This window comes from Atractosteus spatula, chromosome 14 (assembly GCF_055471065.1).
Source record: "Atractosteus spatula isolate fAtrSpa1 chromosome 14, fAtrSpa1.hap1, whole genome shotgun sequence".
Lineage (NCBI taxonomy): Eukaryota > Metazoa > Chordata > Actinopteri > Semionotiformes > Lepisosteidae > Atractosteus > Atractosteus spatula.
Window position 1 is genome coordinate 30,545,551 of NC_142719.1, and position 14,065 is coordinate 30,559,615.

The 14,065-nt window shown below is 46.8% G+C and overlaps 1 protein-coding gene across 4 annotated transcripts in view; it reads left to right on the forward strand.

Moving 5' to 3' along the window:
• ablim3 (actin binding LIM protein family, member 3) overlaps positions 1-14,065 on the forward strand; it is a 122,708-nt gene that overhangs the window by 52,391 nt on the left and 56,252 nt on the right. For all 4 annotated transcript variants that reach the window (XM_088932496.1, XM_088932495.1, XM_088932498.1 and 1 more), the window contains exon 3: positions 254-437. In XM_088932496.1, coding sequence (XP_088788622.1) covers positions 254-437 — 184 coding nt within the window. The remainder of the gene's footprint in view (positions 1-253; positions 438-14,065) is intronic.

Consider the following 14,065-nt stretch of genomic DNA (forward strand, 5'->3'; position numbering starts at 1 on the left):
CCAAGTAATCCCTGGCCGTGGGGAATCGCGGGTGGGGGGGGGATCCACTTCACTAGGTCATCACTTCTCATTCTGGTGGTGTCGGAAGGTTCTGGAAGCTTCTGTTCCATGACCCGCCCTGGGAATCTGTAGAAATACAAACGCAGGCCTGGCGAGGGCCTGGCCCCTCGCTTGGCGTGTCAGGTGAGGGAAGGCGCCCCAGCTCCCGGGCAGGAGTTGCCGAGTTGTAACGGGCGCTGTGTGTTCTCTGCAGTGTGCGGCTGTGACCTGGCCAGATCGGGCTTCTTCCAGAAGAATGGGGAGTACATCTGCACGGCGGACTACCAGCGGCTGTACGGGACCAAGTGCGACAGCTGCGGCGACTTCATCACGGGGGAGGTGGTGTCCGCGCTGGGGCGCACCTATCACCCCAAGTGCTTCGTCTGCAGCGTCTGCAGGTAAGCTGGCGCCCAGGGGACACGGGGGACACAGGGCTCTTCCCTGGGCTGATTCCAAAGATACTGCTGCTCCAGGATCAGGGCCAGAGAAGAGCAACCAGGCATGCTCCTGGATTTTCTGGAAAGTCCTACACTGAGGGGCTGAAGGAACTGAGTCTCTTTAGTCTTGAACAGAGAAGACTACCAGGGGAGCTCATGACTATTTTTCACAGTCCTCCAACCTTTACAATCAATAGTGAAACAGGACCCAGAGGGCACAAGTGGAAACTAAGGGCATTTAACACAGAGAGCAGGAGGCATGTCTGTACACAAAGAGTGGTGGGAGTGTGGAACAAGCCATGTGGTTGAAGCAGCTGGGTGAGATCCTGGGATCCACTACTCAACCAAAGTTCAAATGGGCTGGATGACCTCCTCTTTCCTTTAACTGCTCTTGTGAACATGCATGAGGAGCCACACTTGTGATCATCTGCATTGTGTAACTCAGAAACCGGTGACCGGTCACATTAGTCACTTTACAGGGCAATAAGAAATGAACAGACACCATTGGGCCCATGTTGTGTCTTGGTTGCTGGTATTATCTGTTGTGTTATATTATACAGCATGTAACTCCCTTACATTCTGAATAATCCAAGAGTTCCTTTCATATCTTCTTAGCTTCAGCAATGTGACAAGAAAGTTAAAGACTCTGCTGTGTGGCTCATGTTTTCTGTTTAGATGCTTCTAAACTTGATTTTAGTACTTGTGTCTCCAGGTTCTTGTATTGTTAGTAATCGTAAGAAAAATCTGCTGATTTTGAGGAACCAAATCGAGTCTTTACGTGGTCTTTTCTGTGATTCTGTGTTAATGTACAAACCGTATGTTGTAGATTAACAGTAACAATAAAACACATGCAGCTGCATGCTCATATAATGTTATATATAAAATGCCAATAAAGTATCTTAAATACATCAAATGCCTATACAAGCCTAAACCCTATTAAACAGTATAAAGAATACTGTCAGCTGGCTCACAATGCTAGAGCCCTGGGTTCCTCCTCCAGTCCAAAGACATAGTGGTAGGTTAATTGGCTTCTGGGAAAATTGGTTCTGGCCTGCGTGTGTGCGTGTTTTTGTCTGTGTGTGCCCTGTGACGGACTGGCGTTCTGTCTATCCTGTGTATAACGTGAATGGATGTGCCCGGTGCTTGCTGGGATAGACTTCGGCTGCCCAGTGATCCTGTACTGGATAAAGTGCGTAAAAGATGGATGGATGGAACAAAAGGCAGTGAAGTGAGGGGCGCAGAGGTGAGCTGTAGCACGAGTGTTGCCCCTGAAGAATTACTCCTCTCGGTTCTCGGTAGAGCCAGCCTAGGGGAGGATCGACCCAAATAGCACAGGCTGAGCAGATGCCGGGGGAGTCTTGCATATTTCATGATCATTTTTTTTTTGTAATGAACCAAAGTTAAATTGCGTAACAGGTCGTTATACAATATTCCCCCTGCGGAGGTGACTTGGGTATGACAGGATGGGAAATGCAGGTTTTACCTGTTCAGCTTTCAGCCCTGCTTTGTGGAAATTGAACCACAAGCCAGTGGTTGAGCCACCGAATGTTTGTGGGATTATTCTTTGCGTTCTTTTATTTAGCGAGCAGGTAAAAAATGTCCTTCTTCCAAGCTCTCTGCCGTGCATTTCCTTTCCAATACTGTTTCTAGATCCTGAAGAGAAGACCAAGCATGGCGAATCTGTGCTACTGTAGTATTTCACAAGGGGCTACAGCCTCTCTAATTCATTGAAAAAGAAAGTCCCGTTTCAGAGGAGGAGGCTGTTTCTGCACATTTGTCAGGTCCTCTATGGCTACTGCCTTGGAGCTTTGGGTCCTGGATCTGATTCCAGCCTCGGGAATCTTCTACATGGAGTTTGCATGTTTACTTTACCCCTTGTCTGTGTAGTTTTTCTCCAGGTGCTTCATTTTCCTCTCCTGAAGAAAATTATGGCTTCGCTAATTAGTGTCCACGTACGTGTGAGAGTGAGAGTGTGTATTGTGTGTGTGTGAGTGTGAAAGGGTGTGAGAGGGTGTGAGTGAGACTGGGAGAGTGTGTGAGTGTATGGGAATGTGGGAGAGAGTGAGAGTGTCTATTTGAGAGTGAGAGGGTGTACTGTGTGTGTGTGAGTGTGAAAGGGTGTGAGTGAGAGTCTATGTGTGAGTGAGAGATAGTGAGAGTGTTTACTGTGTGTGTGAGTGTTAGTGTGAATCTGAGAGAGTGAGTGTATGTATGTGTGAGTGTGTGTGAGAGTGTGTATGTGTGAGAGTGTGGATGTGTGAGAGTGTGGATGTGTGAGTGTGTGTGAGAGTGTGTGTGTGAGAGTGCATATGTGTGAGAGTGTGTATGTGTGAGTGTGTGTGAGAGTGTGGATGTGTGAGTGTGTGAGAGTGTGTATGTGTGAGAGTGTGTATGTGAGAGTGTTGATGTGAGAGTGAGAGTGCATATGTGTGAGAGTGTGGATGTGTGAGTGTGTGTGAGAGTGTGTGTGTGAGAGTGTGTGAGTGTGTATATGTAAGTGTGATTGAGAGTGTGGATGTGTGAGACTGTGGATGTGTGAGAGTGTGGATGTGAGAGTGTGTGAGTGTGTGTGAGAGTGTGTATGTATGAAAGTGTGTATGTGAGAGTGTGGATGTGAGAGTTTGTGAGAGTGTGTGAGAGTGTGTATGTGTGAGTGTGTGTGAGAGTGTGTATGTGTGAAAGTGTGTATGTGAGAGTGTGGATGTGAGAGTGTGGATGTGAGAGTTTGTGAGAGTGTGTGAGAGTGTATGTGTGAGTGTGTGTGAGAGTGTGTATGTGTGAAAGTGTGTATGTGAGAGTGTGGATGTGAGAGTGTGGATGTGAGAGTTTGTGAGAGTGTGTGAGAGTGTGTATGTGTGAGTGTGTGTGAGAGTGTGTATGTGTGAAAGTGTGTATGTGAGAGTGTGGATGTGAGAGTTTGTGAGAGTGTGTGAGAGTGTGTATGTGTGAGTGTGTGTGAGAGTGTGTATGTGTGAAAGTGTGTATGTGAGAGTGTGGATGTGAGAGTGAGAGTGTGGATGTGAGAGTGTGTGAGAGTGTGTGATAGTGTGGATGTATGAGAGAGTGTATGTGAGAGTGAGAGTGTGTATGTGTGATTGAGAGTGACAGTGTGGATGTGTGAGACTGTGTGAGAGTGTGTATGTGTGAGAGTGCCCTGTGATGGAATGGTGTCCTGTCCAGGATGCAGTCCCTCCTTGTCCCCTGTGTTCCCGGGACAGACTCCGAGGAGCCCTGACCTTCAATAAGAGGCTTTGTGATAATGGATGGATATTAAAGTGTCTAGCAAAATAAAAGGAAACCAATTAAAAGAGCATCTGTACTCAGCGGGATTAAGTGGAAAGGCCTATGCAGAAGCACAGCACAGCCTTTCCCATCCAAAGGAACATCAGAGGCTGCAGCACTCCATAGTGACAGTTTACCACAGTAAATGGGTGTAGTATTTTAACTTCTTTGCAGTGGTTTACCACACTTCACTTCACCAGCTTCTTAATTGTTTAAAACAATTAATACAGCATATTTTTTTGTGTGGTTTCCTGCAGTTGGTATAGCGCTGGCTTCTTTTGTTTTCAGAAATTCTTACTTGTTGACTCTTAGTGTGTCTTCTCCACTGAGCAGCTCAGACCAGTGCTCACTAGTGCTGATGTCCTGTTCTGGGAAAACAAGAACCAGGAATTCCTTATTTCCCAAGCTTTTGCTGAGACAACACCTCACCTCACAGCTTTATACAGCATCACATATAAAGTACCATTTGCCATACTTAACTGCAAGATTCTTAACCTCAACCTGCATTTTTAATAATAATAATTGCTTACACTTATATATTGCTTTTCTGGACACTCCACTCAAAGTGCTTTACAGGTAATGGGGACTCCTTTCCACCACCACCAGTGTGCAGCCTCACCTGGATGATGCGACAGCAGCCATAGTGTGCCAGAACGTTCACCACACATCAGCTATTAGTGGGGAGGAGAGCAGAGTAATGAAGCCAATTCATAGAGGGGGATTATTAGGAGGCCTTGATTGGTAAGGGCCAATGGGAAATTTGGCCAGGACACCGGGGTTACACCCCTACTCTTTTCAAGAAACACCCTGGGATTTTTAATGACCACAGAGAGTCAGGACCTCAGTTTTACGTCTCATCCGAAGGACGGCGCCTGTTTACAGTATAGTGTCCCCGTCACTATACTGGGGCATTAGGACCCACACAGACCACAGGGTGAGCACCCCCTGCTGGCCCCACTAACACCTCTTCCAGCAGAAGCCTCAGCTTTTCCAGGAGGTCTCCCATCCAGGTACTGGCTAGGCTCACACCTGCTGAGCTTCAGTGTGTTACCAGTTGTGAGTTGCAGGGTGATATAGCTGCTGGCCATAATAAACTAAATTAGGTGGTAACAGAGCAATATTGACAATCTATCTGAAACAGATATGCTAAATCGTATCTGTATACGCAGCTTGTTATAGCTAATGAAACAGTATCCTACTCTGAAGCAAAGTTTCCATATAGGAATTTCTGAGGAAATGCCGGTTCCCTTGCTTGATTCTGAAGAGCTACCAGCTGCGCTTCTGTGCTTTCCCTGCAGTCTAATAACCCACACGAGCTTCAGACATTTCACTGTTTCAAAGTAGGTTAACGAGGTTAGGCCAATTAGGCCCCTGGAAAAGAGAATGCCTGGAGCAGATCTCGTTGAGGTGTTTCAAATTAGGAAGGGATTCGACGAAGCATATCTGAAAGGGAAAAAAAAAATCTCTCTTGTCGCTTAATGTCTTTTGGAAAAACTAGGCCATTTGTATTCTGTCAGCTTTTATGGTGAACAGATCCATTCTACAGTGTTGATGTCAGATCAGCAGGCAGGAAATCCTACTGTGGTTTTAGCTTAAACAGGGTCCAGGAGCCAGGCTAGTGGGTGCACAGTTTTGTTTCTGCTCCCTAAAAGGAAATCTAGTATTTGCAATGAAGATCTTACTATAAACGTTTTTATGGCTCTGCACCAGCTGTGAGCCTATTTTGGGAGTGTCAGGGGAACAGCTGTTTCTATATTTGGTCGCTGCCTGAAACGAAACAGGATGACAGAGGGCCAGTGGAGAGTGCAGGCATGACATATCCCGCTCGGAGACAGCTCTGGAGAGGAAGTGCAGCAGCAGGGGTTCGCACGGAGCTCTGCGCTGCACACGAGCTGGGATTTCGTCTCAGGATGTTCATTCAGGACAGCTCAGCTGCCTTTCAGTACGGGACTTGATCCCAGCCGAACGTGGAGGCCCACTTTTCTGGCTGCACAGCTGCATCATTTTTTAAAAGCCGTTTATTCGAGCAAGGGCGATGCCCTGCAAAGTGCATGCGGTATTTCGGGAACATATAGTGCACAGCAATCCTGATTCCCATTGAAATGGTGCTGGCTGCAGCAGAGACGAGCCTGTCTGTTCGTGTGCCAGCCTCACCTCTGGGCCTCTGTGCCTGGGACTTACTGGGCCGTTTGATCAAATCCGGCGGACTTCCTTTTGCAGCTTTCTCACCTGCAGCGCTTAAACTGGCTTTGGAGCAGCTCTGCCACCTCCCTGTTCCCACTTACTCTGTTTCTGGGGTCCCCTCTTTTATCCCGGATCACCCCCTTAGTCACGCATCTCTCTCTTGCTCCCTCTGGGATGTGAATCCTTTTTTCCAGAGCTCGTGCTCCTCACACTGTAAGCCTCTGTGCTGCTGCCGTATTACCTTCAGAATGTAGGTGCATTTAATATTGTCATTAAGACAGATCGTACCTGCTGCAAGCTCTTGCTAAATAATCATGTGATTTGAAAGCTAATGAAATTGAAGTATCGATTGCATCTATAGCATGGCTGTGCTCTGGGTCATCATGATATATTATTATTCAATATAACGCCATCTACAGTGCGGTTAATACACCGCTGCTTCAGATCAAAAGTTTCCACTTGGGGGCACTTCTCTGGTTAGTGCTAGGGCTGCTGTGGGGATTCCCAGGTTCCGAAGACCCATTTTCCGATGCCGAGGGCAGGAGCCTGACTGGGCGAGCTGGTCTGGCTGTGGTGTCAGTGAGCCCTGGAAACTCATCTGAAGGGGTCAGATGGGCTCAGCGCAGAAACACTAAATCAAAAAGCATTTTAAGGTAATGATTTTGCATTAACGGCCCCGAGGTGTGCCGAGGCAGTCAGTTTAGGGCATTCCAGGCTGGCTGCCAGAATATTATCTGAGTGCTACTGTGCTGAATCGTTTCCTAACTCACAACGTTCCTTGATTTCCAGTCACTCCTGGCAATGCCAGAAAGCTTACAGCAGTTAGCATTTGATTAATTCCAACTTTCCGATCCTCGGGTAATCCATTTTGCAAAGACTTCTGGGACGGCTTCATTGCCAATCAAGGTAACAAACTACCCAAAGGGGCCCTCCAGATAAGCCACACTTTATAACATCTAATCAGCTATTCTTGCTCGTGCTCTCACAAAAACTGGCCTGACGTTGCTATAGTCTATAGAGTGGTGGGTTTGAGACACATTTTAGGTGAACCTGTGGTACAGCATTGCATTTGTCAAATATAAAAGCTATAAAATTGTAATTTCTGCTTGACAATATTGTCTTCATGGCAAAATGGATTACTGTGTATAGTTTTGGCCACCATGTTATAGAAAGAGTTGCTGCTTTGGGATCAGTCAGAGAAGAGCAACAGGGATTAAGGGAGTGTCCTACACTGATGGACTGAGGGAACAGAATTTAGTGTGGAACAGAGAAGACTACAATGGGACCTGATAAAAGTTTTCAGAATCCTCAAAGACACCAACACAGAGGACTACTTCAGAATCAACAGTGACACACGAACCAAGGACACTGGTGGAAACTACAGGGAGGAGCATTTAACACTGCGAACAGGAGGCGCTTCTTTACACTAAAAGGTGTGGGAGTGGGGAACAAGCTGCCCAGCCATATGGTTGATGCTGATACTCTGGTTTCTTCCGAGAAACGCTGGATCTGAGTAGGTAATAACAACCAAACAAGCTGTATGGGCCTCCTGTCTTTGTAACTGTTTTTCTGCGCAATGAGGTAATGTGCCTCATTTCAAAGTCTCAGCGGCGGTCCTTTGTCTGCGTGTTTTTTCTGGCCTGTGACTATATTATACAGTAATTATAAATGAACCGACCAGTGAAGGACAAAAATAGCTTTGTTTTTATCAACAGAAAAACAAAGCATCCATTAAATATGGGAAGGGTGTAAATTTTTAAAGCACACATCCAGCAGCGTGTTGCTGTGAAGGGATACAGTTCGGTTTGCCGTCTTCTGCCGGCAGCGTGTCCACACAGACATGTGCAGAAGCACCTTTTTCAAGAATTGGAGGGCAGGGTTTTTGTCCCAGCGGGTCGAACACGTTTTAAAATCAATTATGTCATCCTCTCCACCGGAGTACAGGTGTAACAGATTCTTAACTTCGGAAATGAAGGAGCAATGGTCCGGATTGCAGTTCCAAATATTCAGATTCATTTAAGTCTGACCACAACTGAGATTTTTTATAAAGGAGATTTGGAAAGTGAATGTGGAATTCCCCTGTTTAAAGGAATTTTACCTGTGTTTTGTGTTAAATGAGGCCGTGTTTCAGTGTGACCTTGACACCAGGGTTAACCCTTCTATACCAATACACTCCCACCACGTCTCTGTAAGCAAACTGGAGTTTTTGATTGCAGTTCACAGCGCAGAGGCAAGAGCGCCACCTACTGCTCCTCCAATATCACCAGCAACCTCTTTTTCCTCTTATGCCTCCCACCCGAGCACTAAGCCTTTGAAAACTGATAAGATTAGGAGAGTTGAGTACTGGGATTTCCAGCTCCAGTTGAATTAATTAATACTTGAGAAAGAGCATTCAATCAGCTGGACCTGTTTTAACCCCTGAAACTGCTGACACTTTAAAAACCCCATAAAGGCCTCATGTTGCCTGACAGGTGACCCCTCAAATCTGAGATTCAAGAGAATGGTTCTGCACATCACACTTGAAATGACAGCAGTGCGGAGACAGAGTGCTGAGGACAGGGTGAAGTCTGTGGCCCCTTCACTTGAGCCCATCTGTTCCAGCAAACCCATCAGTGTAAAACAGCATCCCAATTAAACAAAGGGAATTGTAAGCTCTGTAAGTGGCTTCATGTAAAAGCATCGGCCAGATGAATTAATAACGGGGGGGTTCCTTGCCCAGGCCGTACCTGATCTCAGTTTCAGGCTCAGGCAGTGAATTTTCTGCACGCCCACCCGATTCTGTTGCTTGGTCGTTTCCCAGCGTCCTATACAAAGCGGCGTTTTCCAGCACCATTCTCGCATCTTGCCAGCAGCCATATCACCCTGCAACTCACAACTGACAACCCACTGAAGCTCAGCAGGTGTGAGCCTGGTCAGTACCTGGATGGGAGACCTCCTGGGAAAAACTAAGGTTGCTGCTGGAAGAGGTGTTAGTGGGGCCAGCAGGGGGTGCTCATCCTGTGGCTCATGTGGGTCCTAATGCCCCAGTGTAGTGACGGGGACACTATACTGTAAACAGGCCTGTCCTTCGGATGAGACGTAAGACCGAGGTCCTGACTCTCTGTGGTCATTAAAAATCCCAGGGTGTTTCTCGAAAAGAGTAGGGGTGTAACCCCGGCGTCCTGGCCAAATTTCCCATCGGCCTTTGTCAATCATGGCCTCCTAACAATCCCCATCTATGAATTGGCTTCATTACTCTGCTCTCCTCCCCACTGAGAGCTGATGTGTGGTGAGCGTTCTGGTGCACTATGGCTGCTGTCGCATCATCCAGGTGGGGCTGCGCACTGGTGGTGGTGGAGGGGAGTCTCCATTACCTGTAAAGCGCTTTGAGTGGAGTGTCCAGAAAAGCGCTATATAAGTGTAAGCAATTATTATTAAAACAGATCGGTTTCCCCGTCCAGCTGCCTGCCCGCCAGGTCCGATTTTCACAGGGTTCGCCTTCGTCCGCCGTTCTCTGATTTTTCAGCAAAGAAGGCTATCCGGCTCTTGTCCGCAAATGCCGGGCTCGCGAGAAGAAAGACAGATTGGAAGCGCTTCTCTTGCAGTATTTCAATAGAAAGACATAGAGGGGACCAGAGCCCCAAGAAGCTCTGAATTACAATGTCTGCCAGTGCCCAGAGCATCCCAGTGGGAATTGACTGTGTTTCCAGCAAACACTAAAATAACTAAAGGGATTATTCTGAGCGTGTATCTTAAATCGGGTTTAAACAGCGTGGGTTTTGTTTCCACAAAACAGAATGTGTCTAAAACCATTACACTTCACTGCTGAGCTATGCTATTGATCGCCTGAGGAAGCCACATTTTATTTGTCATTAAGAACTTGTCCCCTTGCCAAAGAAAAGAAAGCATAGGGAAAAATAAGACTGTCTGGATCTGAAGACGTCGCTCACACAGTCTGAACACAGTGATGAGGTCAGTGTTGAGGCCAATGATGACGTCAGTGATCAGCCACTGGTGAGACCAGTAATTAGCCAGTAAGGAGGCTAGTGGTCAGCCAGTGATGAGGTCAGTGATCAGCCACTGGTGAGACCAGTTGTCAGCCAGTGATGAGACCAGTGGTCAGCCAGTGATGAGGTCAGTGATCAGCCACTGGTGAGACCAGTTGTCAGCCAGTGATGAGACCAGTGGTCAGCCAGTGATGAGGTCAGTGATGAAGCCAGTGATGAGACCAGTAGTCAGCCAGTGATCAGGTCAGTGATCAGCCACTGGTGAGACCAGTGGTCAGCCAGTGATGAGGTCAGTGATGAAGCCAGTGATGAGACCAGTGGTCAGCCAATGATGAGGCCAGTGATGACGTCAGTGATATTTCCCTCTAGTCACTTTGAGCAGATTAAGCAGGGACCTCAGTTCAGACCATCCTGGAACAGCTGATTTTTGGGGGTTTCAAAACTACAGTTTCTAAATTAGCGATTAAATTAGTGATTATAAAATGTCCAGGCTTTCAGTTTAACCTGGAAGCTCTGCACGTCTTTGTAAAATAGATCAATAAAGTATACTGGTAGGTGGCACTGTAGCACTGCCTCACAACTCTTTGGGCCCAGTGTTTGTTTCCAGACCATGGACCCTTCTGTGTGGAGTTTGCATGTTTCCCCTGTGTTCAGGTGCTCCCTGGGAATCCTACACAGCTCAGAATCTGCTGATGTCTTTCCTACTTACAGTGGTGAAAATGGGAGTATCAGTCTGGGCACTAATGGCTGATATGATACTCTATAATACGGATATGAGAGATTGTTAACCATTCCATTGTTCTGGAATGGTGCTGTACAGATATATTTTGGAATAGAAACAGCAAAACGTTGATATCCATCCTTCTACAAACCGCTTTATCCAGTACAGGATCACAGGGAGAGCTGGAGCCTGTCCTGGCAAGCAGTGGGCTCAAGTCCAGAAACACACTGGAACAGGACATCAGTCCATCGCAGGGCACACACAGACACTGACACACTCACCCCAGGGTCAGTTTCCCCAGAAGGCAATTGACCTACCAGCACGTGTTTGGACTGGATGAAGAAACCGGAGAACCCAGAGGAAACCCACGTGAGCACAAGGAGAACGTACAGACTCGTCCGACTGAAATTCCTTATGTCTTCTGTAATTTTCCTGGTTCCAGTATAGGAACGGGGGAGGCGCTGAAAGATTTTCAATTAATATATCTAACCATCCTGGAAAGCTGTGCCTCATCAAAATTCCCATCTGTAAAAAACCTCAATAAAACCAAGGTGCACTCACCTGGAGAGAGACGATTGCGCTGACCACTGTGCATCAGGAAAAAAGGAAAAGGAGTCGAAGTTGTATAAATTTACAGTCATTGATTAGCAACTGACAAGTGTTTAGACTAAATAGCAGCAAAAAAGAGCAAACGTTTCAGTTGCTTAATGAATATCCCTGGTACTTAAAAGTAAAAAAAAAACTCAATTGATATCTTTGACTCGTGATTTTCTTTTTCATTAAGATAATGGGTGCTAATTGTGATTAAAACATCTGCAGACAGGTCTATGGATTATTGAAGCTAAATAGTACACCTACAGATGCAATGGATCTCAGTATGAAGAATGTTTTGGATGCACAGTGGAGTTCATATTTTACTAATGTATTACCTGCAAATGTATTTTATTTGGTTTATTCAAATAGCATGTGTGTTTTTCCGCTCTGCGGAAGCACATTAAGGTTTCAGGCCTGTCAATAATGATGTGCGTTTTATTGCTTGATTGCCTGAGGAAATTCTTTTATGTGCATGTTGTTTTAATTGTGGATTTAGGCACTGTTTTATTCAGTCAGTTAATCAAAGGGGTTCTGGTGTCTTCATCTGCTGCAAAGTAACATATTCAAGTTGGGGGGGAGCTTGTCACATTTAACTGTCAAACGAGAGAGTGAAAAAGTTACAATTTTTAACATCCAAACAATCCTAGAGAATTTCTGCTGGGCTTTATGATATTGCAAAAATGTAATGAAAACCAGCTCTGCAGATCCCTACTTTATATTAAAAGTGCATCATGTCCTCGTAAAATAGCCTCTAGTTACAAAAAAGCACACTTTGCCCAGGAGCGGAATTGTACCGAATTTCCAGTTTGGTTGTAGAGTTGGGCATGCCTCTCTCTCTGAGACGGTCCTGTTCAGATGAGAGACGTACACAGAATGTGTTTTTTTTTCGATACGGTACAGGCCTGCGGAGAGACAAGGTACCTGTCACGATTATAGTCCCCCCTCCTTAAGGGTGCTCCAGCCCTTTCACTAAGACTTTATTCTCTGCACCTGTTTCCTATTCCCAGCCCACCTTAAAAGCCAGGCGCTGACGCTCATCCGGGCTCTGCATCTGATTTCCATATCGTGCGAGTCCGGGACCTGGAAGCGCCTGGTCCCGTTAAGGTTTTAACCTCTGTTCCCGTTCCTGTTCCCCGTCCGCCGGTTCCGACCCGGCCTTCGTGGTTTTTAATTCCTTCCTCTGATGGATCTCCTGGTTTTGGACTTACCTTCATGTTTTGGATACTCTATGGATTACTCTTTGGGATTGTTCGCCTCGGCCACGCCACGCCTCCCCCGTGCACCAGCGCACCTTGGACACGCCCCCTTGTCTTCAGCCCCGTTTTCCTGCATGACTTTTCCCTAGTGTTCCCCCACTCCGTCGGACTGTGTCGTCCGCATAGGGTCCGGAAAGAACTGTCCGTTACAGTACCGTAGTTACTGCAGGAACTGACAGAGATTCAGCAGTTAAAATAGTAAACAGACCGCTGCGTTCGTAAAACTTGGAATGTTAATCACACATCCTGCTAGAATCAGCCCATGGGTTGGATCTTGTGATTTCTGCTATCTCGTTAACTGTGGCTTTCTGTAAAGTTTCCTTTGGCTCTGCAACCATGTCACTAATCTCATCTCTGATTCTGTATAGCAGCCACCTGTTATAGCTCACAGGAGGGACTTTGGGGGTTTTAGGGTTTACAGTATGTCGTGGGACTTCTTGGGGTTTAAGAAGACCCCTGTTACTGCTGATAACTGCACCTGCTTCTTGTTACCCTGTAAAACGTGAACTTGAAAAAGCTGTTATGTACCCAGTGGGGCTTCACTGGTGGTGTGAACAGTGATAAGCACTGCTTCCTTCCCTTATCTTTGTAAAGTTTACAGATTACCCCCCTTCCAAACAACCCATAATTAAGACTGATTGGGTGTTCCAAAAAAATCCTCTCTTTGGACTTCGCTCTGATAAGGAAGGTAGCTGGGCTTCCCATTCCGTTACTGGGCTCTCCACTCAGTTACTGGGCTCTCCACTCCATTTCTGGGCTCTCCACTCCATTTCTGGGCTCTCCACTCCGTTACTGGGCTCTCCACTCTCTTACTGGTCTCCCCACTCTCTTACTGGGCTCTCCACTCCATTTCTGGTCTCTCCACTCAGTTACTGGGCTCTCCACTCTCTTACTGGTCTCCCCACTCTCTTACTGGGCTCTCCACTCCATTTCTGGTCTCTCCACTCCATTACTGGGCTCTCCACTCCGTTACTGGTCTCCCCACTCTCTTACTGGTCTCCCCACTCTCTTACTGGTCTCCCCACTCTCTTACTGGGCTCTCCACTCCATTTCTGGTCTCTCCACTCAGTTACTGTGCTCTCCAATCCATTACTGGTCTCTCCACTCCATTACTGGGCTCTCCACTCCATTACTGGGCTCTCCACTCAGTTACTGGGCTCTCCACTCCATTTCTGGTCTGTCCACTCCGTTACTGGTCTCTCCACTCTTGCTGGTCTGTCCACTCCGTTACTGGGCTCTCCAATCCATTACTGGTCTCCCCACTCTGTTACTGGGCTCTCCAATCCATTACTGGACTCTCCACTCTGTTACTGGACTATCCAGTCCATTACCGGGCTCCCTGCTCTGTTAGTAGACTCTCCACTCTGTTATTGGGCTCTCCATTCCATTACTGGGCTCCCCACGTCATCACAGAGCTCTTGAGCTGAGTGGCTTTGACGCCTCTGTATCCTACCACCAGATCTGATTATGGGAATACATGGGGGGATCTACACACCATACCCAGATCCCTGCTTTATTATTATTCTTTTTACGCTGATTTTTATCCTTCTGGAAAATGACTGCGTC